Source organism: Danio rerio, chromosome 3 (genome assembly GCF_049306965.1).
Source record: "Danio rerio strain Tuebingen ecotype United States chromosome 3, GRCz12tu, whole genome shotgun sequence".
NCBI lineage: Eukaryota > Metazoa > Chordata > Actinopteri > Cypriniformes > Danionidae > Danio > Danio rerio.
Genome location: NC_133178.1, coordinates 38408796 through 38434094, shown reverse-complemented (window position 1 = coordinate 38434094; position 25299 = coordinate 38408796). Strand labels below are relative to the sequence as shown.

General features: G+C 34.1%; 1 protein-coding gene across 1 annotated transcript; it reads left to right on the top strand.

Moving 5' to 3' along the window:
* The first annotated feature begins 46 nt into the window (after nt 1–46).
* Nucleotides 47–15392, top strand: zgc:100868. Its single transcript, NM_001003526.2, has 10 exons — nt 47–127; nt 1462–1482; nt 1564–1726; nt 1808–2076; nt 2169–2314; nt 4682–4976; nt 7939–8110; nt 8200–8456; nt 8553–8650; nt 13151–15392. The coding sequence occupies exons 1-10, from the start codon at nt 70–72 to the stop codon at nt 13634–13636; spliced, it is 1965 nt and encodes a 654-aa protein (NP_001003526.2). The 5' UTR covers nt 47–69; the 3' UTR covers nt 13637–15392.
* The last annotated feature ends 9907 nt before the right edge of the window (nt 15393–25299 follow it).

Here is a 25299-nt window from a genome sequence, read left to right as displayed (position 1 = left end):
GTGTAGCAATCAAGAATATAAAGCAGGGGCAAGTGTCTGAACCCTTGCAGTCAGCTGTAAATCCTGTAGATGCAGATTATGAAGATCCATATAGTTGGCGTAGCATTGACCATTGCCCTTCTAACAGGTAAGACCCTTTATTGGATAACTATTACTAATAATTCCTTACGAGGGATTTATTTGTTATTGTTGTTGTTGTTGTTGTTGTTGTTGTTGTTGATATTTTTGTGCAGAATTTTGTAAAAAAAAATTGCAAAAAGAAAAAAAACTTCAGATGACTTTGAGAGCATGGTAAATAAAATATCACACATAAAAATACCTTTTTTAAGGTTTTCAATGTAAATACAATTAGAACCACTTGTTTGTTAAACAAATTAAGTATGTGATATTATACATATATTAAAAAATATATATATTTTTTTCATTATTTGCCAGGGGTATAAATAATTTCAGGTTTGTCTTTGCATACACTACAGGCCAAAAGTTTGGGGTCATTTTAATTTTAATTTAATTTGAATTTAAATAAAAAATGTTCTGTTCATTAAAGAGGTATTTATTTAAAAAAAAAAGTTAAACTGTTAAATACTTATTTATTAAATATGTATGTATTACGTGTTGTATGTAGTTTCAAAAGAAATTATTTCTCCAGTCATTATTGCTTTCATTACTATTATCAATTATTATTATTATTATTATTATTATTATTATTATTATTATTATTATTATTATTATTATTATTATTAATAATAATAAATAATAATCATTAATATTAGAGTGATTTCTGAAGTATCATGTGACTCTGACGACTGGAGTAATGATGCTGAAAATTCATATTTAAAATCACTAGAATGAATGATTACATTAAATGATAAACTACTTTTGAACAGTTAATTTATAGTTCATATATATTTCACAATTTGTACTGTATTTTTGATTAAATAAATGCAGCCTTGGTGAGCAGGAAAAGCTTATTTTAAACCATTTTAAAATCCTATTGACCTCAAACCTTTGACTGTTAGTGTATATAGACCATTATCCCTATATCTAAAATTATATATATATAGTAGCCTACACAACAAAAATACTTTTCTTACTTAGATTGTTTGTCTTTTTTCTAGTTCAAATATATATTCAAAAAATCTTTTATAAGTTATATTATTTAAATATATGATTTACTTATATAATTTACTATACCACTTACTATAATTTCATCAATAATAATTTTCTAGACAAGCAAAACATATGGTCTTGTTTTAAGTAATAGGACAATATTAAGTTTTTCCTTAAAACAAGATTATTTTGCTTATCCCACTGGCAGATTATTTTTGCTTGTTTTAATATATTAATATATATATATATATATATATATATTAAATCTAACATTGGGTTACGACAGCCCAGCACTTTTTAAAATCATTTTGCTGAATTTATTAGTAACTCAGTCTGTATGTTGTTTTCTAGGGTGTGACGCACAACTAGATGGTAACCAGTTTTTCAACACATCACTTAAAATAGCCAGATTGTAGTGTTTCTGTGGCTAAAATGTGCATTTTTTATTGTCAGTGTGTGGTACGGCACCTCTCAACTCAAGGATAGTGGGAGGACAGAATGCACCGGTTGGCGCTTGGCCATGGCAGGTCAGTCTTCAAAGAGACGGCAGCCATTTCTGTGGTGGATCTCTCATTAACAACCAATGGATTCTGACTGCAGCCCATTGCTTTCCCAAGTATAAAGACAGGCAACAAGTCCTTTCAAAATACTGTATGTCATTTACCTGATGTGGTTAACAGTTGTTGTCATTTTCCAGCCCTTCGACGACTGGTCTACTTGTATATTTGGGCCTACAAAAACTAGCATCATTTGAATCATACTCGATGTCCAGTGCTGTCTCCAATATCATAAAACATCCAAACTACAATAGTGATACTGAAGACAATGACATCACTCTTCTGCAACTGGCCTCAACAGTGAGCTTTTCGAACTACATCAGACCTATCTGTCTGGCTGCATCCGACAGTACTTTCTTCAATGGAACTTTGGTCTGGATCACTGGATGGGGGAACACTGCCACAGGCGGTAAGCATTTACTTTTACTCTTTTCAATCAGAGTTAGAACATACAGTGTACTCCTGCAGTAGATGACACGGGCTGTTTCTTTTTTCTCTCAGTCAGCCTACCTTCCCCGGGGACTCTACAAGAAGTGCAAGTGCCGATTGTTGGAAACAGGAAGTGTAATTGTCTTTATGGGGTCTCAAAAATCACAGACAATATGGTGTGTGCTGGACTATTGCAAGGGGGGAAAGACTCCTGTCAGGTAATGCTATACTTACCTATACTTTTCCTATACTTATCATTGCGATAAGAAAGATGATAAATAAGAAGAAGGTGTAAAAATATTAACATTTCAAAACATTATTGAGTTCATTGCAAAGCTGATACCTTTTAGATCCTCTCTACTGACACATAGCCAAATATAGTTGGGCTCCCAGTGAAGGGAATGTTCACAGTGCACTTGTATTCAATTTTTGTGTTCACTAACAGATTACTGTTTGGTTTGAATAAGACTTCTGTACTTCAATTACAATGGTTTTGACATTTTAAAATTAAAGTGTATTTTATAAAGTATGAATGGTTACACTTTACAATAAGGTTCATTCGTTAATGCATTTACTAACATGAACTAATCATGAACAACACTTGTACAGCATTTATTAATCATAATTGAACATTTACTAATGCATTATTATCATTCAAGTCCATGCTTGTTAACATTAGTTAATGCACCATGAGTTAACATGAACTAACAATGAACAACTGTATTTTCATTAACAAACGTTTATTAACATGAGTATATACTGTAGTAAATGTATTGTTCAAAGTATGTTCATGTTAGTAAATGCATTACTTAACATTAACTAATGAACCTTATTGTAAAGTGTAACCGTATGAATTAAATACATTTACAGTAAATTTCACCATTAGGGGACATGAAGCATTTTTGCAAGCACTTCTCCAACTGTCAGAGCTTTGTGTTAAACATCTCACTAGGCTGCTGCCATTTTTAAAAAACACAACACTTCTATTGACTGCAACAAAAAAATAAATAAAAAAATTGCTCAGCTTAACTGCTTTGATAGGCACACATCCTTATAAAGAAACAACAGGTAAACATTCACTTGCAACTTTCAATTAAATTCAAGTTAGGGCTAGGGGATTTGGCATAAAATCAAAATCTCGATTAATTTAACATTTTGACTCGATTATGATTAATGAACAATTATTTTAGTTATTTATTTAAATTTTTGCTCTTCATAGTTCACTGACAGGTTTTTTTTACAGTAAATATGCTCACATATTACAAGTGACAGATTTTTGAATATAGGGTGGATAACTTAATTTTAAACTAATTGAAGGAAACACACACTATCTACTGTCTATGATTATTTACTGAACATCAATGTTAAACAATTGAAATTAAAACACAAATTCCCTAATACAAACTTGTCTTTGAAAAAGTAAAAATAAATAGCTTGCACTTTCGGAGACAAAAAAATTAAATAAAATCAACGAGCAGTGTCTAAATAAAATAGCTCTTGTAAATCCTGTTGATAAAAGCAGTGCATTTTTGCGTCTTCTGTAAACAAATATTTTATTGTAAATAATCATTTGAATGTAATGGAAAATATGCTGTCTCAAGGCATATACGGCGCAGCTTCCAATCATTGTCAGTGTAGTGCAAAGTGTGGCTCAAGAGTGGGTCAATCGTCCTACTTGACCAGAGATCAGACGTGACTGCAATGTGACTGCAGAACTATAAATAAAGGCTTAACAGAGTGGGGTCACGTAACTCCACACAGGGTAGGAAAAGTAATAGATAAAATCTTCCTGGAAAATTTTTGATTGATTATAGGTTCTGAATGTTGATTTAGATTAATCACCCAGCCTTAGTTCAAGTTTAATTGTATAGTGCTTTTTACAATAATTATCATTTCAAATCCGCTTCACAAAATGTGCACATCATTACTTTACAGTCAGAATCATAAAGATTAAGAAGTTGTGTCGGGTCGGCATCATCTGTTCATCTGATTGGAGTGGCACTCCACAATCTAGAGGTGGAAATAGAGAATATAGAAAAACAAATAGCAAAGCTGCTGTTCATAATTTATTTGCACAAGAGATATTAATGTAATGTGAAAAAATGCATTTAAAGAGTTCAATTTAACTGTATCATACGTAATGCATTGTCTATATGCTTAACTGAAAATATATATATTTTCATCTAGTTTTAAACTGATATCAGGACAACTATTCCAGAGTTTAGGGGCCAGATATTAAAATGCTCAACCTCCTACAACTTTATTGTGTAATAATCACTTTATAGAAACTACACAGAACCCTCATGAAAGTTCTTAAGATAGACATACTGTACATATGATGAATGTTCATCCAGCTTCCAGCCATACTGGTTTTACATTCGATGACAAGTTTTAGAAAGAAAAAGTACCGCTGAATGCTTCAGGCCATTTCCCTGACAGAACACAGCTGACACTGTAAACTTGCATTGACAAGAATATATTCACACTATTCCTTCATATTATATTTTACAGCTGCAACCTTCAGCTGGAGTAGATCTGCAGAATGGTTTTTACACCTAGTCACTAACTCCCTCTTCATTCGACAGGGTGACTCTGGTGGTCCAATGGTCAGCAAACAGGGCTCAGTTTGGATCCAGTCTGGAATTGTGAGTTTTGGTACAGGCTGTGCTCAACCAAACTTCCCTGGTGTGTATACCAGGGTGTCTAAATATCAGAGCTGGATCCAGCAGAGAATCACCACCACCCAGCCAGGCTTTGTCATGTACAATTCCAATGGTACTGATGGTGACCTGAGTGTAAACTGCCCTGGTCTCCCCACCATTCCCCCCACCACAGCTTCTACAACACAAACAACTACAATGTCAACTACGACTGTCGCACGTAAGTTTTTTTTAAGTAATCCAAATAAACATTCAGAGACTTTTACTGTATATTACTGGTGAGATCAATTCTGCTTTTGGTATCACTTTAGTGATGGTCCATTTGACGCATTTTGTTGAATTTAAGTTACATTGCATCTACATGCCAACTAATTCTCATTAGATTACATGTAGATTGTTAGGTTGGGGTTAGGGTTAGAGTACTTGCAAAGTTTCTTACCGCCAATGATGTCTGTTGAAGCAGCATTATCAGCAGACATTAGCTGACAATCCTCAAATAAGAACATGTTTTAGTCAACAAAATGTGCAACAAGGACCAACAAAACAAAGTCTTACCCTGCTTTTTAAAATTGACTGTTTACTACTTGTTTCAGTCGAAGATACAAACTCAAACAGACATTAGGTCACTATTTGTTTTTATTTCACATTAAAAACTTACACTCATGTTTTAACAATGCTTAAAAGTAAAGTTACTGTTAGGCCATCCCATATTTTGGCAGAAAAGTAAGATGTACGTTCATGATTCTACATTTTTTCTGCTTGTAACCAAGAAATTAGTGTTACGAATGGGTTCATTCTTAAATGGATAGCTGAAAACGAAAAAAATATCTTATTTATTGTGTCTCGTGTCGTCTTAAACCCACTTGAGTTTCTTTTTATTTGTTAAACAAATTAAAATATATCTGAGGGAAAACTGGTTGCTGGCACTCTTTAACTCCCACAGAAAGGAAAAGGGCTTTAGCAGGCAACGGTTAGCAGCAGTTTATTGTGTTTAAAAGAAGAAAGAATCTCAAATAGGTTTAGAACAAGTGGAGGACGAGTAAATGATTGCAGAAATATAATTTTTGTGTAGACTATTACTTTAATGAAGCAGTTAAAAGATTTGGAAAAGCATCTTGTGGCTTGACTTAGACTGACTATGTCAGTAAATCATTGAAAGCCCTTTATCTGACTGTTTAAAATGGCTCTCGACTATTTCCTTCATACAACAAAGAAGACCTTAGATAACTTCAATTATTCATTTATCAACCAAATCTATTTAGGTTTTGATTTTTTAACTTCAGGCATCATGCATTTCAAGATCTAAATTCCAATCTTGATATTTCCACGGTAAAATTTCAGATGACCAGTGATTTATCTTTTCAGAATAACTAAAATACTGGTGTCTGAGATGCCATGAGCCTGATAAAGCCTTACTTCTACTATAAATTAATAGTGCTGCTGAGTAAACAGCCATTGAAATACCTGGAATACTCAAACATGGAAAGTTTTCGTGACTTGTGACTTAGTCATTTGATCATACCCTTAGCTTTTTGGAGTTCTCTATCTGCCATCTGATAAATGAGTTTCAGTAGACACAGAAACCCAACTTGAAAGACTTGACTTTCTGAAACATGACCAAAAAGCCTGTTCTGTGACATATCTCCCACTGCATTTTACGCCTCTCATGGTGCACATTATGCTCTTAAAAGTAAAGGTGCACAAGCTGTCAAGTGTGATACCTTTTTAAAAGGTAAATTATTGTACCATATTGCCATCTTAAAGTCCCTTTATTATAGAATAAAAAAGAAAAACCTTCCATGCAGTATATAACACAGCTCTAAATTAATGAAAAAAACTTGCTGAGTATTACATCTGAAATTGCACCATATATAAAGTTGTTGTTTCTCAAAAATGTTTACTCAAGAATCATTTAAACTTCACTTTAAAACTATTCACAGGGCAAGTTTAACCACACGTACTGTATATGACATATCATAAGTTTATCTCCACATCGTTATTGTATGTTCTGTGAAAATCAGCGTTCACATACCTTTTTACATGATGTGGGAATGTCCAGAGATGCAAAAATATTGGGATTCGGTGCTGGACATTTTATTTCAAGTTACAAAAATGTGTTTCACCAAAGATCCTGTATTGTTAATATTGAATGATAACTCTCAATTTCCCTTAAATGCAAAGGTCTGTAAATTTAGGTTAGCTGCTTCAACTGCTACAAAGAAAATGTTAGTACAGAGGTGTAAACCCCTTTGTGATTTTTCAAGTGAGCATTGGTTACATTCACTATTGTAAATACTGTATCTGGAACTGTCATCAGCATGGATTAACCATACTAAACTGGAAATTCTAACCGTATGCAAAATCTATATATGCGACGTCAAAGAAATCTTGGACACTAAACTCTCATCTGATACTAAGAATGTCAAATTTAAATGTAATTTATTTAATAGCTTGGTCTAAACTACAGTTATTCTGTGTTTCCTGATGTGCTTATAATGGGGTGGGGGAGATGAGGGATATATATATATATATATATATATATATATATATATATATATATATATATATATATATATATATATATATATATATATATATATAACCTTTCTTAAATGAAGTAAACTTCAGCTAATTTCCAATGTGAAGAGGGTAGAAAGCAGTAAACACTATGAAGGGAACATGTTGATCTGAATACAGTTTCCTATTTGGAGCACTCATTTAACAAGCTGGTTATGTAAATCAAGTGTGTTAAACAAGAAACATGCCAAATAAGCAGTCTCAAGGATGCAGATTGAGAACCACTGCTTTAAGGTATCAATATGGAACTTTCAGGAACAAATGTGTACCTTTTGAAAAGCTACTGCCCCTGCAGTGAAAGCTTGTGTATAGCTTTATGCTTATGAAATACGACTGTTTAGGCCAGGGGTCATCAAACTTGTTCCTGGAGGGCTGGTGTCCTGCAGATTTTAGCTCCAACTCTAATGAAACACACCTGAACAAGCTAATCAAGGTGTTTCATGGTATACTTGAAACATCAAGACAAGAGTGTTGAGGCAAGTTGAAGCTAAACTCTGCAGGGATACCGACCCTCCAGGACTGAGATTGGTGACCCCTGCTTTATTCACATGCTTCAGATTGATAGAATCTGCATCTCACTGATACCTTTCTCTCTATTTCTGTAGCTGTTGTGTGTGGAAGTGCTAAACTGAACTCCGGTGCTGGAGGAAACAGCTTACTTGCATCTCCAGGCATGTGGCCCTGGATCGCCAGTGTTCAGTTTAATGGTAGTCACGTTTGTGGAGGAGCGCTGATCGCTGAACAGTTTGTCATGACCTCTGCTAGCTGCTTTCCCAAGTAAGGCCAGTGATATATAGGAAAAACAGAGATCTGATGATAAGTTAAAAGATTTGATTGAGTAGAGATCTTTTGTTGTTGGTTTTCAGCTCCACCAATGCCACAGGATGGACTGTTGTCCTGGGCCGACTCAATCAGAACAGCTCCAACCCCAATGAGGTCTCCATCAAAGTGGCAAATTTCTCAATGAGCAACAATTCGGGTAACAACGTTGCCGTCCTGCAGTTGGCGGTTACACCAAACTTCACCAATTACATTCAGCCCATATGTGTGGACTTGGGAGGCAACAATGTTGACGCCAACACTCAATGCTGGGCAGCAGGATGGGGATCAGGAGCAGGAGGAGGTGAGCTCAATATCTGTGGCCATGCTATGCTAATCACGAAACCTCATTTACTTAGATTTTTAAACAAATCTTCTCCATTTGAATGTGTTTTTATAGTGAATCAAACTCTTCAGCAATACCAGACTTCTATTGTGAGCTGTGGAAACTCATCCTCAAACAACAGTATTTGTACAACTGCTTTCGACTTACAACAGGCAAGTTGTTTCTGGTTTTGTTTTGACTTTTTTGGTGAATAAAATTACTTAAGGAGAGGGCTATAACCATGGTGGACATTGAACAGAACAAGTATCAAATTACTAAACTGTAAAAGTGACAGTGACCGTGAGTCCAGCTCAGTTAATGTAGAAGGTTTGAATGGAGAAAGAGGGAAGGGTTCGCATGAAAACGGGAGTATCATTACGTGCACTACAGCTGTTTTTTACACCGCAACACAGATGGTGATTCGCAGAGCAGCATTTACAGTGGATCTAAGAGCTGTGTGGACGATTTTCAGTCCATATTATTGTAGTGATATAATTTAGTAACTAAATCATTTTGACTAAGGTATGTCTTTAACTGAAAGAGTACTGCTGACGATAACTAACCATCTGAATAAACATAAACAAAGAACACTGATCACACACTTACCAAATTAGAGACAGGAAAATCAACACCAGCTGGAACCACATCTTTATTTTAAAGAAGATTAGTGGCAAACCCAGGTTTCAACTTTTCAAGACTTGAAAAGCTCTCGGGTAAAAAATGTTCCTTACAAACATATTTTTGTTGCGTGTTAGCAGAGCACTGTAATCCTCACATGTGGGTTCACATGCGAGCTGTGTTCTCATCACAGAAAAATGAAAACGATTTTTTGATTCTGTACATTTATAAACACAACACTGACGACACGTCTCTAAACAATTCTTCTTGTTACGGTTGGCAACACAATGTGGCGTCTCTTTAAACACTGTAAAGGTTATTGCACACTGAATTCAATATCTTTATCTGTAATTATTGTGCGTAAAAAAATAAATTCTACCTCACATTGTATGAATCGCATTGAGAAACTGCTTCGAAACTATCATCTGTCGAACCGTGTTCAACTTTTTTTCATTTTTCACATCTGAAAAAGTGCTTTGAGAGGTGTTTTGACGGTTCAGAGCCACTGTACGGGCAAAAGTCAAAATACAAAATGCTGCCACTTGAGCTCTTTGATAAGGACGAGAGCTCTCCTTTTTCTCTATATAGGCTAGTATTGAATGAACACAATATATAGCCTATTCCTCTTCCTTTTTCTACTTTGTAGAGACTATTCTGAAATGTTTTGTGTTTTTTTTTTTTGGTATTGGATTATTTAATATACATCAAACTCAGTGTGCAAGGTTTGTTTACGAGACAATTTTTTCGCATATGATTATGAAAAAAAATGCATACGAAAATTTCAGATTTCAGTGTGCAAAGACCTTAACAGGTAAAAAGAGTATTCGAAGCTATATCATATTAATATTTATATATTAATATGCATATTAATGAAGTTGCATCTCGTTTACAGTAGAGCGCACTGATTGGTTGGGACCAAGTCTTTTTCATTAATTAATTCTGTAGACTCAATGACATCACTTTGTACTGGCTGGTACAGACAGCGAATCTCCATGACAGTGATAGTGTCCTGATAGTGTCTTGACAGTGTTTTTAGCAACGTGGGACACACACATGACTGTCGACATCTCCAAGAATTGTATTTTGCTGTTTCGTAACATTTTTAAAAAGTTTTCAACATGAAAATTTCAACATAAGGCATTGCTTTAACATTAAAAAAGAATAAAGTATAATTTATGATAGAACTGATAAATGATCAACACTAATATTCAGTAAGTAAACTATTATTTTGGGAGTTTTTTGCCCTTAAGTTTTGTTGTTAGGAGTTTTTCTTTCTTGACTGAATGTGATGAGAAAATAAATATATTATGCTTTTAACATATTAGGCAAAAATATACATTTTATATATATATATACATTTAAAGAAGGATTAATAATTTCAAATATTAAAAATTTATACATTCTAAACTAAAATTAAATCTAGAATTTCCTTAATCTTTTTAAAACTAATTGGTCCACCCAAAAGTTTAACACATGGTAACAACATTGCTTAAGGATAATCAAAGGAACTGCTGAATTCCAGGAAACGCTTCTGAAAAGGAAGTATCTGGGTGTTTTCCTTTTATTTATACTTACAAATTGCCCTATGGGATCTTGATCTCAGCTCAGACAATCCAGGACCTTTCAGTTATTTTTATGATTTGATGTCTGATTTGAAGTTTCTGATACAGCATATTGTTTCAAACTTCAATAATGTTAATGAGCGTTTTTAAATTGCAAAATTGAGTTAAACAACAAAATCTGCTGGAGCAAGCGAGGCAGTGGCGCAGAAGGTAGTGCTGTCGTCTCACAGCAAAAAGGTCGCTGGTTCGAACCTCGACTCAGTTGGCATTTCTGTGTGGAGTTTGCATGTTCTCCCTGCCTTCGCATGGGTTTCCTCCGGGTGCTCCGGTTTCCCCCACATTCCAAAGACATGCAGTACAGGTGGATTGAGTTGGCTAAATTGTCCTTAGTGTGTGAATGTGTGTGTGTATGTTTCCCAGAGATAGGTTGCAGCTGGAAGGACATCTGCTGCGTAAAAAAAAAAAAAAAACTTGCTGGATGGGTTGGCTGTTCATTCTGCTGTGGCAACCTCGGATTGATAAAGGGACTAAGCCGACAAGAAAATGATTGAATGAATCTGCTGGAGCTTAACTCAAGGTCCAATAATTCAATTTAAAATGATAAATAAATGAAAAACACCCATATAGTAATTCACAAGTGGAGACAACTGCTATGGCTTTAATGATGCTAATGATTAACTGATTAAAACATACAAAATTACAATAACACTTTGTAATATTTTACAATTTAAAATAACTTTGCTGTTTATTTTTCTGTTTTCTGCTTATTTCTTATTTTTGTTTTTATTAAAATTAAAAAATGCATATTTTAAATAAATATTTTTGTCATTAAACGAGTCCAGTAGACTATTTATCTTAAAATGAGCCATTCTTTAAAAACTATTAAATCATTTATTAATAAATAAATTAAAAAAATTAAAATATTAAATCTTACTGACTCTAAGTATTTAAATGGTAGTGTATGTTCATGTCAAATTATAAGCCAATAATTTCCACATAACATAAACTCTTTTCATAAACTACACTTTTAAAAAAATGACATTTGCAGTTTGTTCAAACTACTTCTTTAATATAAGCTGAAACAGCACAATTCTTGGATGTTTTGGCGGAAGAACTTAATTGTTTTATGTTAATGTAATGGTAGACACTAGCAACGGTATTGAGGAACCACATGCAGTTAATTAAAGCAAAATCGTGCATGGTCAGGAACAAGAGCAAACTGAAGCATAAGGCAAATCCAAGAAACGTCATCAAAATACACAGGCAAAAGGTCAGGCTAGGAGGCAAGGAATCAAACAACGGTACAAAGACATAAAGGTCAAAACACAGGAAGACTGTGGAAGACGCTTTGTAGTGCTACACAGGGTAAACAAGAGTCAGCAATGTGTGTTGCACAGAGAGATGTCTTTATAGTCGAGTTAATGATTCACTGATGAGCTTCAGCTATGTGTCTTTGTGTATGTCATCATCAGTGATCCGGAACAGGTGTGTGTGAAAAGGTAAAATGGGATTTGTAGTTCTTTTAGTTGCAGTACGTATGGACTAGATGAGAAGTTCCCAAATTTTTCAGCTCGAGACCTCCAAAATAACATCGTCAGTCACTCACAACACCCCCTTTTATCGCTGGTAGTTATAAATATAAAAACCTTTCACACACAACTATAGGCCTATTTAAACACAAGCATATTGACAACACAAAAATGCAACAGTCTAATAACCATATAACATTTTTATAGTCATTTATTAATTTTATAATCAATATCAAATATCTTATTTTTAATGTCAGAAGGTTTAACCTGGCTCAATAAAATCAATCTACTGTAGCTGATGCTATTGCTGAGTGGTTAATCTAAACACCCCAGGGGTCCCAATCCAATGGGGGAAAAAAATTGAAAGGCTGATAGATTTTTATTTGTATGTTGTTGTTTTGGTTTCTTTAGTGTGACAATTATCTATCTTCTGTGGGTTATAAATAAAATATGGTAATTCTAATGTATCTGAGTTTTGGAAATCACCCCCACTTTGGTAAACACTGGACTAGATTGCTGGTGATTGTGACATTAAAATCCACTTAAATTTGTAGTTAACTTAATTCCCAGCAAGCATTTTTGCATTTAATAGACGCTTAATTGACATCTAAACGTAGACAGCTTGGCTAAAACAAGGCCCGTCAGTGAAAATCTAATAGACATCTAAGAACAGCTCAAAACTAGACTAGTCGTCAAATAGACAGATTAGACAGACTTGATATATGTAGTCATTCATTTCTTTTTATTTGATGACTAATATAGTTTTGGCCTATTTTTAGATCGATTAGATTTTCACTGACAGCCCAAATTTAGACTTGTTTTAGCCAGTAGACATCTATTAGACATCTTTTAAAAAAAATAAAAAACGCTTGCTGGGTTTCTTCATGTATTGCCAACACAAATCGATTTTTTACAGTGTATGAAGGTAATAATCCTCTTCACTGTGTGTCTTTCACTCTCTTAGGGTGTTCAAGGTGGTCCACTGATGTGTTTGGTGGGTCAGTCATGGATCCATATTGCAGTATTAACCATATCGAACAGCAACTCAAACAGCAGCATCTCTAACAGTACTCTGAACAACAGTACTCTCAATAACTGCACCGTCAACAACAGCACCGTCAACAACTGCACTGTCAATAACAGCACTGTCAATAACAGCACAAGCAGCACAGGCAGCAAAGGTGCTGACTTGTACTTCCCTGTTAAGGCTCAGGGTGTCCAGATCTTCACTAAAACCTCCAGCTTTTCCACATTCCTGACAGCTGTGATCAGTTCCTTCCCTCAAAAAGCTACAAACACTACAAGTGCAAGTACAAGCGCTCCTTCTGCAAGCACCTCAAATACAACCCAGTCTAATGGCTCACCAGCATCTTTTTCCTCCTGCTATACAGTTTCTGTTTTATTCTCCTCACTTCTAACTCTCCAAATCTTTCACAAGAGCATCTTTTGAGGAAAAACGGCTCACTGTTAGAGTGAATGTGAAATATCCAGACCCATATTAATATGTTTTTCAGTATGCCCCATGACTGATTAGATTGTCATACATTTAGCATTCAAGGCTTTTGTGGAGCATATTCAGTACTAGACAAATGTGAATGTTAATTGATAAGTCAGACCATGAAGATGTTGAGTGTTTGTATACTGTGCAATTACACAAAAAAAATCTGTTAAATAACAGTTACACAAGTTTTTTTTTTTTTTTTAAACAGATTTAACAGTTTATCTTGTGTTTCACAAATTTTGGTAACACTTTATTTTGATGGTCCATTTGAGTATTAGTAGGCTATCTGCGTAATATCTGCTGATACTGCTCCCTCAACAGACATTTAACTGACTGTAAGAAACTTGCAAGTACGAGTCAAACCTACAATAACCACAACCTAACAGTCTACTTATAATCTAATGAGAATTAATTGCAATGTAACTTAAATTCTACAAACGGACCCTCAAAATAAAGTGTGACCCAAGTGTTTTCCATTTATTTCCGGCTCTAAGTTGCATTATGGGATGTTTATCACTGCTTTTGAAATTGACAATTCAACTTAGCGGTTTAACAAAGTGACTTTTATTGACATTTTAGTCGTTTGAAATGTATAAGAAATAATATAAAAAAATAATTAATAAATAATTATTTTATAACATAATAGAAAACATGTCACTTTAAACTATTAAATATATTAATCAAAGTAATGTATTTTAACTTTTCAAGTTGTTGAAAGAATGAAGCATAAATAAACGAGGGAAACATGAAACACAAAACTGCTAATTTACAGAAGTGTAACGATGGTTTACAAGTATTTGCACTGTAATGAGTGAAGCATGTGTTTGTTATGCAGTATGGCACTTTATGTATGTCTCGGTTTGAGTGTTTGGTAACACTTTTGTTCAGGTCATAATTCACGCTATTAACTACACTGTAAAAAAAATTGTGATTTTTACAGTTTATTTCCGGCAGCTGGGGTGCCAGAAAACCCCCCTTAAAATAACGGCTGATAATTTACAGAAATTTACTGTAAAATAAGAGGTTGAATTGCAGAAATTTACCAGAAATTTTTATCTAAAGAAATTTCTGTAATTTAATTTTCGTTATATTACAATAAATTTCTATAATTTAACGGCCGTTATTTTGCGTTTTTTGTTCCCGGCACCCCAGCTTGCGGGAATAAAACGTAAAATTACAGATTTATTTTACAGTGTACTGGATTATTTTTCTACCAATTGTTACGATATTAACTATTCATAAGCAGTTATAAAGTGTGATCTTATTCTGTATCCTTAATTCTACCAAATACCTAAACTCAACTTCTACCCTGCTAAGTATTAATAAACAGATAATTAGTAGTTTATTAAGCTACTGTTAGTGATTTGTTAATACCGTGAAATGTGACCTAAATTGAAGTGTTGCCAAGTGTTTTAGTTGTAATGCTGAACATATATCTAAATGAACCTTAATCTTGCCATGCTCAGGACATACTGTAAGTTAAGTTATATATCATATCTATTTTATTTTATGTTTAAAAGCAAATTTGAAGAATGAAAAGCGTTTCATAATTATTTTTTCGTCCATTTTCTATCTTTTATGTCCTTTCTGAAAAGGGGTTATGGTGATTTCTCATGAAGGAAGTAACTCTTTTCAGCACACTGCTCAAATGTAATTTATATGTACATTTTTTATGTTATGAAGATAATAAAAATGACAAATGAAACCCGTGCTCTTTTTATGTCCATGCCAAAAACCACATTTATGTAGTAAGAATGTGGTTTGGATTGTGCAGAGTCACTGCTGCTGCGGAGTTTACCAGATGCTGTCACAAGATCAACAAAAATACTTCCTGAAACATCTCACAAAACCGGCTGTGCCAGCTAATTCCCCAAAACCTCAAAGATCACTTCATTCCTTTAACCCTAAATTGGGCTTAGACCAAATATGAAGAGAACATGCTAATTTTTTCACATGCTCTAGATTACATTAGATGCTTTGGGCCACAGATCATCAATTGGCTGTGACGGTATTGCTGGGGCCTAGTACAGCTGTTATTAGATATATCCATTGTTAAGTACAATTGTCCTGTCATAATTTGATGCATAATAACAATAATAAATAATTAATTGTTTCATTTCATTCACTATTTGATTATGTTTAAAGTCAACGGCTTTAGTGCACCAGTTCTCTGCCTCCTTTGACTGCTTTAGACCTACACTCAGAACCTTATGCATTTAATTCTTTAACTACGGGGATTTCATGTCCTTCGATCATATAACCAACAGTGGTGGAAGGACTACTGAAAAAGCATACTTAAGTAAAAGTACCCTTGCTTGCCTAAAAATGTAGTGTGAGTCGAGTAAAAGTACCTGTTGTAAATATTACTCAAAGTATAGGAGTAAAAAGTAGCCCTTCTAAAAGTACTCATGAGTAGTGAGTATTATGCTGTTAAAAGTTGATGCATTTACATGTAAGTTCCCTGATTGCTGCAAAGATAAATGATAGGTTTTCTCATTTTCTTACAAAAATGTCAGCCTAAGTCTGCCTGGGCTTGGTGACCTGTTATGTACATTTTATGTTTATTCAAATCATTGGCCGATTATTCTATAAAGACAGATAAGTTTGAGTAATTGAAGTGAGCCATAAATATGCATGTTTGTTTTATAGATTGCGGTGAGTTGTAAAAGGTTGAGAACTCCTGCTCTAGATGATAATTTTCACCTCATGTGGTTTTTTATTCACCTCTATTTGCATGTTTGCACTGGAGGCATCATTCATTTACAACTTAAATGAGCATTTATTGTGAACCCAGCATTAAACAAAAACTTAACAGTGATAAAACTGAAATTCTTCTTGTTGGCACCAAATCTGCATCTCTAAATTTGAGTCTATCTCCCTTACTATAGATGGAACTTGAGTCTCCAAGTCTGGATATTTTCATCTCCGTAATATAAATCGTCTCCGCTCCTCTCTCAGACCACTCTTTATCCTTGTACTTTATCCTCGTACATAGCCTTGTCAACTCACAACAATTCTCTCCTTTATGGTCTTCCACAGAAATCCCTCCATAAGATTCCACTGATCCAGAACTTACATCATTACCAAAACTCCTTCTTTTCACCATAATACCCCCACTTTACAAGATCAGCACTGGCTTCCAATCAAACCCAGAGTAGAATATAAAATCCTCTTGCATACATTTAAGGCCATCCATAACCTCGCACCACCTTACTTATCTGATTTCTTTCATATCAGCACTCATTCCTATTTCCTTAGATCCTCCTCCTCCATTCGCCTCTCTGTTCCCTCTGCCTGTCTCAGCACAATGGGGAGCAGAGCTTTCAGTTACCCTGCTCCCAAACTCTGGAATTCTCTTCCTCCTGGCGTCTGCAACATTGACTCTGTCTCTCTGTTCAAATCCAGGCTTAAAACTCATCTGTTCAAAATAACTTACTCTTTATAATTGCATACTGCATTCTTTATCCTGTCTTTGCATTTTATCATCTGCTCTATTTTCATATTGTCGGATTATTTTTAAATGATTGAATTATGTATATATATATATATATATATATATATATATATATATATATATATATATATATATATATATATATATATATATATATATATATGTTGTGCAGTGACTTTGTGTTTCTTGAAAGGCGCTTTGAATAAAATGTATTACTATTACTATTATTATCATTATTATTATTATTATACTTTTCGACTGTTAAATTCAAATATCCAGTACGCTGTAAAAATGTTGTTGTTTTAACTTAAAACAGTTTGTGCTGCCTTAAACATTTAGGTGTACTTCACTAAAATAGTGAAGTTGTCTTAACTCAGGTTAAAGTTTACAGGACTTGTCATAACAGGTGTAATGTATGTGGTCAAAGTTTAGTTAACTTAAATAGATAAGTTTCTGTAATTAAGAATGCTGATAGGACTTTATAATTCAAGCATAATGGAGATGGTGTAAGTTTAGTGAACTTAAATATTGAAGTTGTCTCTCATTCGCACACACTCTCATACACTATGGCAATTTTGATTCTTCAATTCTCCTACAACACATGTCATTGGGAGAAGCACTCAGAGGAAACCCAAGCGAACATGTATACTCCACACAGAAATGCTAACTGGCCCAGCCACGACTTGAACCAGCAACCATCTTTCTCACTGTGAGGCGACAGTGCTAATCACTAAACCACCAAGCCATGTTACTTACCTTAAATGAGTCAAGATAACTAAATTAGCTCCACTATTGTTTTTAATACTAAAAACAGGTTTTTGAAGTCTGCAAATACAAATTTGACCAAAGAAGCATATATCTGTAAAGAACCTCACACAAACACCACAACATTACAAAGAGAAAATGGCGGCCAGTTTTGCCAGATAAACTTGAATGTTTAGAAACCCAAACGGCAAAAACCCTCCCAAATGCACAAAAACGCCCCCCCAAAAAAGTAAAAACAAGTAGGTGCACACACTTGGTTTTAGTTAAAGATTTAATATAAAGTGCATGTTTAAAACAAACTGATTTACCAGAACAATCTAATTCTAAAACCTGCAGAAAGACGTTTATCGTCTGAAGTCATCCAAAAGTAAACAAATATAAATTAAAGTTGAAGTATTACAATACATAAAAAATCTATACATATACTTGAAGTGGATTTCAAACTGTTTTAAAGTGGGTTTATTTCATTATTCTTTTTATTTTTTTTGTTTTCATTTGCACAAACTTCTACAACTTAAAGCTCAGATGTTTGAAGCAGTCAACTAATACATACGAGTTCAGCTTACTCTCTTTTGTAAAGTAACACATTCAACCCAGATAAGTTAACTTAGCTCAAAATATTATGTTGTAATAACTTTGTGAAAATATTTTTTTAACAGTGTATAGTGACAATAGCAAATGCCTTAAGTATACACATCGGGTTAGTACAACTTTGTAAAATGTTGTGATATTTATCCATACGGTGCTTTTATCTTAGAGTGTAAATAATTTTCTTGTTTTGTAAATCAAGTTGAAAATGTTCAAATCTTAAAAACAGTACATTTTTACAAGTTCTGTACTTTCCCCTACCAAGCAACATAATTCCACGCTCTCTGAAATCTCTAAAAATGTTTTTCACAGCATCTTTTTTTTAGACTTGCACAGATTTGGCAAATGGATGTTTCCTTATAGGATAACACCAACTTTCATATGTCCGAGTCCTCTAAAGTGAACAGTATCTATAATTAATTTTGTTTAAATAACCATTTTGTATCTTTTATCATTTTGTCTTTTATCATTTTGTTGTAATGTAATTTGTTATGAAAGCAGCTTCTGGTAAAATGTGAAATACAGTTTATATGTGTGTTTCAAAGCCAAGTTATTATGAATGCAGTTTAGGATTATGCATATTTGTCATGACAAAGACCACTTCATGCAGTAAGAATGTGGTTTGGATAGTGCAGAGTCACAGTGTTTCTTAGTAAATGTTCATGTAGAATTTTCGTAGAACTGACAATTGGGTGTTTCTTTAAAGTAAAACACCATGTCCCTTATATGTCTAAGTGCTCTAAATGGAAAAGTATCTAATCTAAGATTTATTGTTACATTTTATCAAACTAGAACATACTGAACATTTCATAACATATGGGAATTTCAGGTCAATAAATTAATGTAGTATTATGAGAAAGTATACACTTCCATTCCTAAATGTTTAAAAATCATTACTTTCAACAAAATACTACAAACTGGCTATGTGAAAGAGGTTTGTTTGAAATCTTTACAAAATTGTATTAAGAAATACAAACAAACAACATGTATAATTCAACGCCTTTATCTTTGTTGAAGAATCTTTGACAGCAGTTACAGTGTCTTTATTTAGTATGATACACTGTTTTTAATCAGTTTCTCACAATCTTCTTTGCACTAGCCTTCAGGCTCTGTTAGGTTGAGTGGAAAGTTTTTGTGCACAGCCAATTTAGAGATGTTCAGGGTTTAAGTCTGCCCAGCAGACACACAACATCATAAGATGTTAAAATTAGGTTAGATTTAGGTTTCCAGCATCTAAGAACAATGTTATTTTGATGCCCATAATGATGTCAATTGACGTTGATATTTGGTTGATTTTAGGTTGTGTTGGAAAGTAGCCAAAATCCAACATCAAGCCAACATCTTAAACCACCGTCTTGAATACAACGTCACACCACTACCATGTGTTGCTCACAGTGGTGTAAAGAATACAAAAAAATCATACTTAAGTAAAAGTACTATTACCTGCCTAAAAAAAAAGTATTTTGTAAATATTATTCAAAGTATGAGTAAAAAGTAAACATTTAAAAAGTACTCAAGTGTAGTGAGTTGTGAGTATTATGCTGTAAAAAGCTGATGCATTTACAAGAAATTTGTTTATGTGTGTTAACGTAACATTCTGTAGTGCGTTTAGTTATTGCCCAGCAGGACATAAGGCGTTAATATTAGGTTAGATTTAGCTTGTGACGTCAGGTGACCAAAATTCAATGTCTAGCCAGCATCGAAAGAAAATGTTAATTTGACGTCCAATAACGACGTAAAATGACAATGATATATGGTTGATTTTAGGTTGTTAGAAAGTGACCAAAATCCAACGTCACATTGACATCAAACTCTGACATTTATTTGTCAGGTATGGCAACCAAAATTCAAAATCTGATAGACGTCTTAGTGGTAACGTCGCCACAACATCAAGCTGCAACATAATTAGACGTTGATATTTGGTTGGTTTTAGGTTGGACGTTGGACATTGATGTCGGCCTAACGTTGAGTTCTGACGTCAACCTGATTTTAATTTCCAGACAAAAAGCAATGTCCCCAGAATGTTGGGGTACAACGTCAATCTAACATAATGTTGAGGTCTTGTGCCTGCTGAGTGTTTAAGTCATCATACAGTAAACATCTGTCATCTTCTCATCAGTGACATGCATCTAAACAGTCTCTCACTGCGTGTAAAGATTTTGTACATCTTTTTGGACACTTCTAATCCTTCCAAACAGTTTGCTGCAATTATAAATCACTCATGTTTAGAGGTAGTTCATTATAATGCGATTTACCTTGTATACTGTATGTGATTTGATTGGACAGGAATCAAAGGATTTTTTTTCTAATTCCCATACACAGGAAAAAATAAAGTAGTGGCTGCAGGTTGAAGGCAAGTAGTGGAGCAAAAGTACTGATACGGCACTGAAAATGTACTCAAAACGTAAACGTTTACATTTTAAAAACTTTGTCTGAGTATTTGTAATTATTACTAATTACTTTACACCACTGGTTGCTCATATTCTGAGATGAATTAAATTATACTCATTAGATGTGTAATAAAAGACAGAAGAACATTGATTGTAAAAAGCAAATAAAACCTGTTGTAACAAAAATAAAGCTCACCGAATGTGCTGTTGGTTTCTATCTTTCATAGTCAAGCTTGTTGGCATGACTTTGCAGGGTGAGGCAGTGTTTTGGAAAGCACTGTTAGATGTGAAATAATGTGCATGGTCAAAACAGCCACAGTTGATATTTGTGAGCGCACATCCAACAGAGATTTCAGGACCAACACAGAGATTTCAGAAAACGTCTCATTTCTCTCAGAAAAAAAGTGATGTTTGCATCTTTTCTTTAACTTCTGCTTTATTGTATGCTATGTATTTATCGTTTTTTTTTGTTTTGTTTTTTTTTTGACAGGGATGGGTTTATTTGATTTATCTTTTTCTGCATTCCAAGTTAATCTTTCTAGTTAAAGCTTTCAACTGAGTTTGCAGTTCCGTAATGTTTTTGAGCGGATAAAAAAGTCCATCAGACCATTTTAGAAGGCTATTAAGTGTTCAGTAAAAAGCAGAAAAAAAACAAGTCTGTTCTTTAATGTTGCATCCTATACTACATACAGCCCTCACAAGAAAACTTTTTACTGTAGCGTTTTGGAGAAATTAAACATTATTTATTATTCACTGGATAAAATAAATATTTCTAATAAATAGAAAAAACTAGAAAAGACATTTCTTATTGATCTTATTATGCAATGTGCAAGTGAGCTCTTCTCTACAATTGTTTTAAGTTGTTTAATTACAGTTTTTCTTGTTTGCTTTGACTTGGTTAAAGAAACTAGGTTCCACTTCATTTTCATTTTCACTATCCCAACAGAGCAGAAGACAGGTCTTGCAAATTTGTAAACCTTTTCTCATTGGGTTGACACATTTTCCTTACCATTTTTCAAAACAGTTAACACAGATGTCATTCAAGCAGTCCAAACTCCATTGTTTTAGCTATGGTAACCAAACAGAAACCATCTATTCCTAACCATTAGACACTACCAAGATCAGTTTGAATTCACTGAAGCAGTGATTTGAAACTCCTACACTCAAGTCTTCAATTAGCAATCAGTCTGCAAACCTTATATAAATGGTGGAAGGTCTGTGTTGTTCTGTGCCAGCATGGATGGAGGAGGTCAATAGTGGCTATGTCCTATACTCCCAAAAGATTTGACTGTACATTGGTTTAATTGTGTTTAATATTTACAGTATTTTATTACTTTTGTCTGTTTTTACAGTATTTTAGTTTTCAGCCACAGTTTGAAAATTGTCATGAATTCAATATAAATTTAATCAAAGCATTTCTTATTCTGGATAAAATTCTTTGCAAAAAGGCAAATTTGACGGCCCAAATAGAAAGACAACAAATGGCATTGGCAATAAGCTACAATGACAAGCACTGGTGGTGCACTGACTTCTATATTTTGTATTTTGTTGTCCATTGTGTAATGATTAATTGAAAGAGCTCATATATCTGTTTGCAAGTTGTGTTGTTTGAAGGTAAAACTAGCTTTTGTTTCATATTTTAAATGTTTTGACACGATATGTGCCTTTTGCAAGCAAAATGTGTCATTTTGACCATGAGTGCCGCTGTTTAGGCCTGTGTGTCTACTGTTTTGAAAAGGTGGAGTTTCAGTTGACAACTGCATCCAAGCAATCGAGAAAAACTGTAATTTGCCTTTCGGGAAAATGACTAGGAATAACAAATGGCAGTAAATGGCTAATATATATAGCAGGCTTCAGACAGACTTCTGTGACATCATAAAAATTGAATCGTGCACAACAACAAAAAGACAGCGATTTGGTGATAAATAAGACAGTCACATTTTATTTTAAGGCGTCGCTATTACAGTGTAACTCATTTAACTACTATTATTAAATCATTACTTGCATTACAATAGGGTTTGAATGTGGGTTAGGTTTATGTTTAGTTGCAGGTGATTATTATGATTCAAGCAGTATGAAGTACACAGAACATAAAGACACCCTAAAAGAAAGTGTTACCAAGAATACATACTTACTATAATACTAACTTCCCGCTAGTAATGCCAGAAAAAGTGGAAAACTTTGACAAAATGAACATTCACACTCAAACTTGGAGTAAGGGACATATCTATGCAGCCTTTATGCCTTTATGCTCATATATGCATAAGTTTTGCCTATATGTGGCATATATATGCATATACCTGTGTGCGGCATATATATTATCATATATGTGCACACATACTGCATATAGGTTTCATATATGCACATATATCCTCATATAGATTCTTTCCATGTGGGATGTAATATAATGTAATGTAATGTAAATGCTGCCTTTCACAACAACCAAGGTCACTTCACTGGCAGGCAAAAGATTAAAATAAATATGCAAATTACTACACAAGACAAAAGCACACAGTTAATAGGCATATATAACTAAAGCACAGTAAGTAAATACTTAATAAAACATTATAAAAAAGGGGTCAGTTAGCTAAACTATCTTGCATCTATAGCTAGTGATAGCCGATCAACTGTGTTTTTTTTTTCTTGTTTTTTTAAATAAAATGATGTTTTGAAGAGAGCATCTTGTGCAACCTGGATCACCCACTGTATTATGTGTTTCAGTTGTTGCCATCAGGGTGTTGTTTTAGAGTTCCTATGTGCAGGGCAAGCAGAATTAGAGATTTTTTTATTATGGTGGCCATTAGGTGACTAAATAAATCCAGCAGGGAGGGAGATGTTTTTGTGAATTGATTTATTGTATTATGGTAAAAACTTGGTAATGTGTACATGTAACTTGGCTTGTGTTATGGCATCTTGCTGCATTTTTAGTTTCCCTAAACGGGATAATAAAATTGAGTAAGCCTGAGTCTGAATTAGACGTACACCATAAGACAAATTGAAGATGAGTATCTAAAAGCTTGTGATGGGCTGTAAACATTGAAATTAAGTATGGTATTGGTGTGCAAGATTATGAAGTACATTGTAAGTACCCACCAACATGCATTTTTTGTTTTTTTAAAGATGTCTATTAGACGTCTAAACAAAGTCGTCTTGGCTAAAACAAGGCTAAACTTGGGCTGTCAGTGAAAATCCAATAGACGTCTAAGAATAAGCGAAAGCTAGACAAGTCGTCAAATAAACAGAAATAAATACACATATAAAGTCTGTCTAATCTGTCTATTTGATGACTAGTCTAGTTTTGGCCTTTTCTTAAATGTCTATTAGATTTTCACTGACAGCCCAAGATTAGCCTTGCTTTTGTCAAGCTGTTTATGTTTAGATGTATATTAGACAACTATTAAACACAAAATTGCTTGCTAAGGTAAGTAATGAGATCTTAAAATCAACTCTACTTTACTACAGTAGAAGTCAGCGCAATTTCTGAAGAAATGGAGAAATGTGCTCAGTAAAAGGTGCCCTAAAGAACATGAGAAGCAAAATTCTGAACACATTAGAGTTTATAGCAATTTAGAGGGTAGTTAAATTCTTAATTCTGTACTTAATAAACACCATATGACAATCCCACATATGGGACCGCACTTCTCAAAGGATTAATATCCTTTATTAATAGACTGCCACTTAGAGATCATTTTTGAGATCATTAATCCACAAAGTAAGCAATCCACAGCTGGTCCCGCATTAGCCAATTCACGAATCACCAATCAAATGATTTCTAATTCACCATAAATAACCAAAGTTCCATACCAATCATCTATGTTTAGAGGAATTCCTCCTTTCACCTCTACTCCTCCTTTTTTCCAAGGAGGCCCAGTGGTTAGCACTGTTGCTTCACAGCAAGAACGTCACTGGTTCTAGTCTTTACCAGGCCAGCCGGCATTTCTGAGCAGAGTTTACCTGTTCACCCGTCATGAACACTTAAAGCTGCGGTCACATTAGAGTTTGAGCATGCGAAAATTCTGTTGTGTGGCTCTGCGAAAAAGGGGTGGGATTAAACAATCTTATTAGACATTTTGAAAAGTAAGTGATTGCTCCATGTTTTAAATTTCTGTACAGACAGGTCATGTTTTGATCCTTGATTGGTCTCACACAGTCAAGTGATGCGATTTCGCAGGTCAGAGTTCACCAAGCTTGAACTTTGCACCGCAACAACCTGTGAAACTTAACGCATGACCCTGCTTTTCGTCCTGCGTCCTGCAGATTTTAATCCTCACTTGCCTTAACAAACCTGCAAGGATGTTTCTAGAAATCCAAGTAAGAGCTTGATTAGGTAACCCTGGTGTGTCTGATTGGGGTTAAAACTAAACTTTGCAGGACACTGTCCCTCCAGGACCGAGTTTGGACACCCCTGCCTTAAA

What these genes read in the sequence shown, in the direction of transcription:
- zgc:100868 (NM_001003526.2), top strand. Translation starts at nt 70, where the DNA reads ATGCAGATTATGAAGATCCATATAGTTGGCGTAGCATTGACCATTGCC. An exon ending in GTGTGACGCACAACTAGATG is followed by an intron (nt 1,483 to 1,563) that starts GTAACCAGTTTT and finishes TTTTATTGTCAG; the next exon opens with TGTGTGGTACGGCACCTCTC. An exon ending in GGGGAACACTGCCACAGGCG is followed by an intron (nt 2,077 to 2,168) that starts GTAAGCATTTAC and finishes TTTTTCTCTCAG; the next exon opens with TCAGCCTACCTTCCCCGGGG.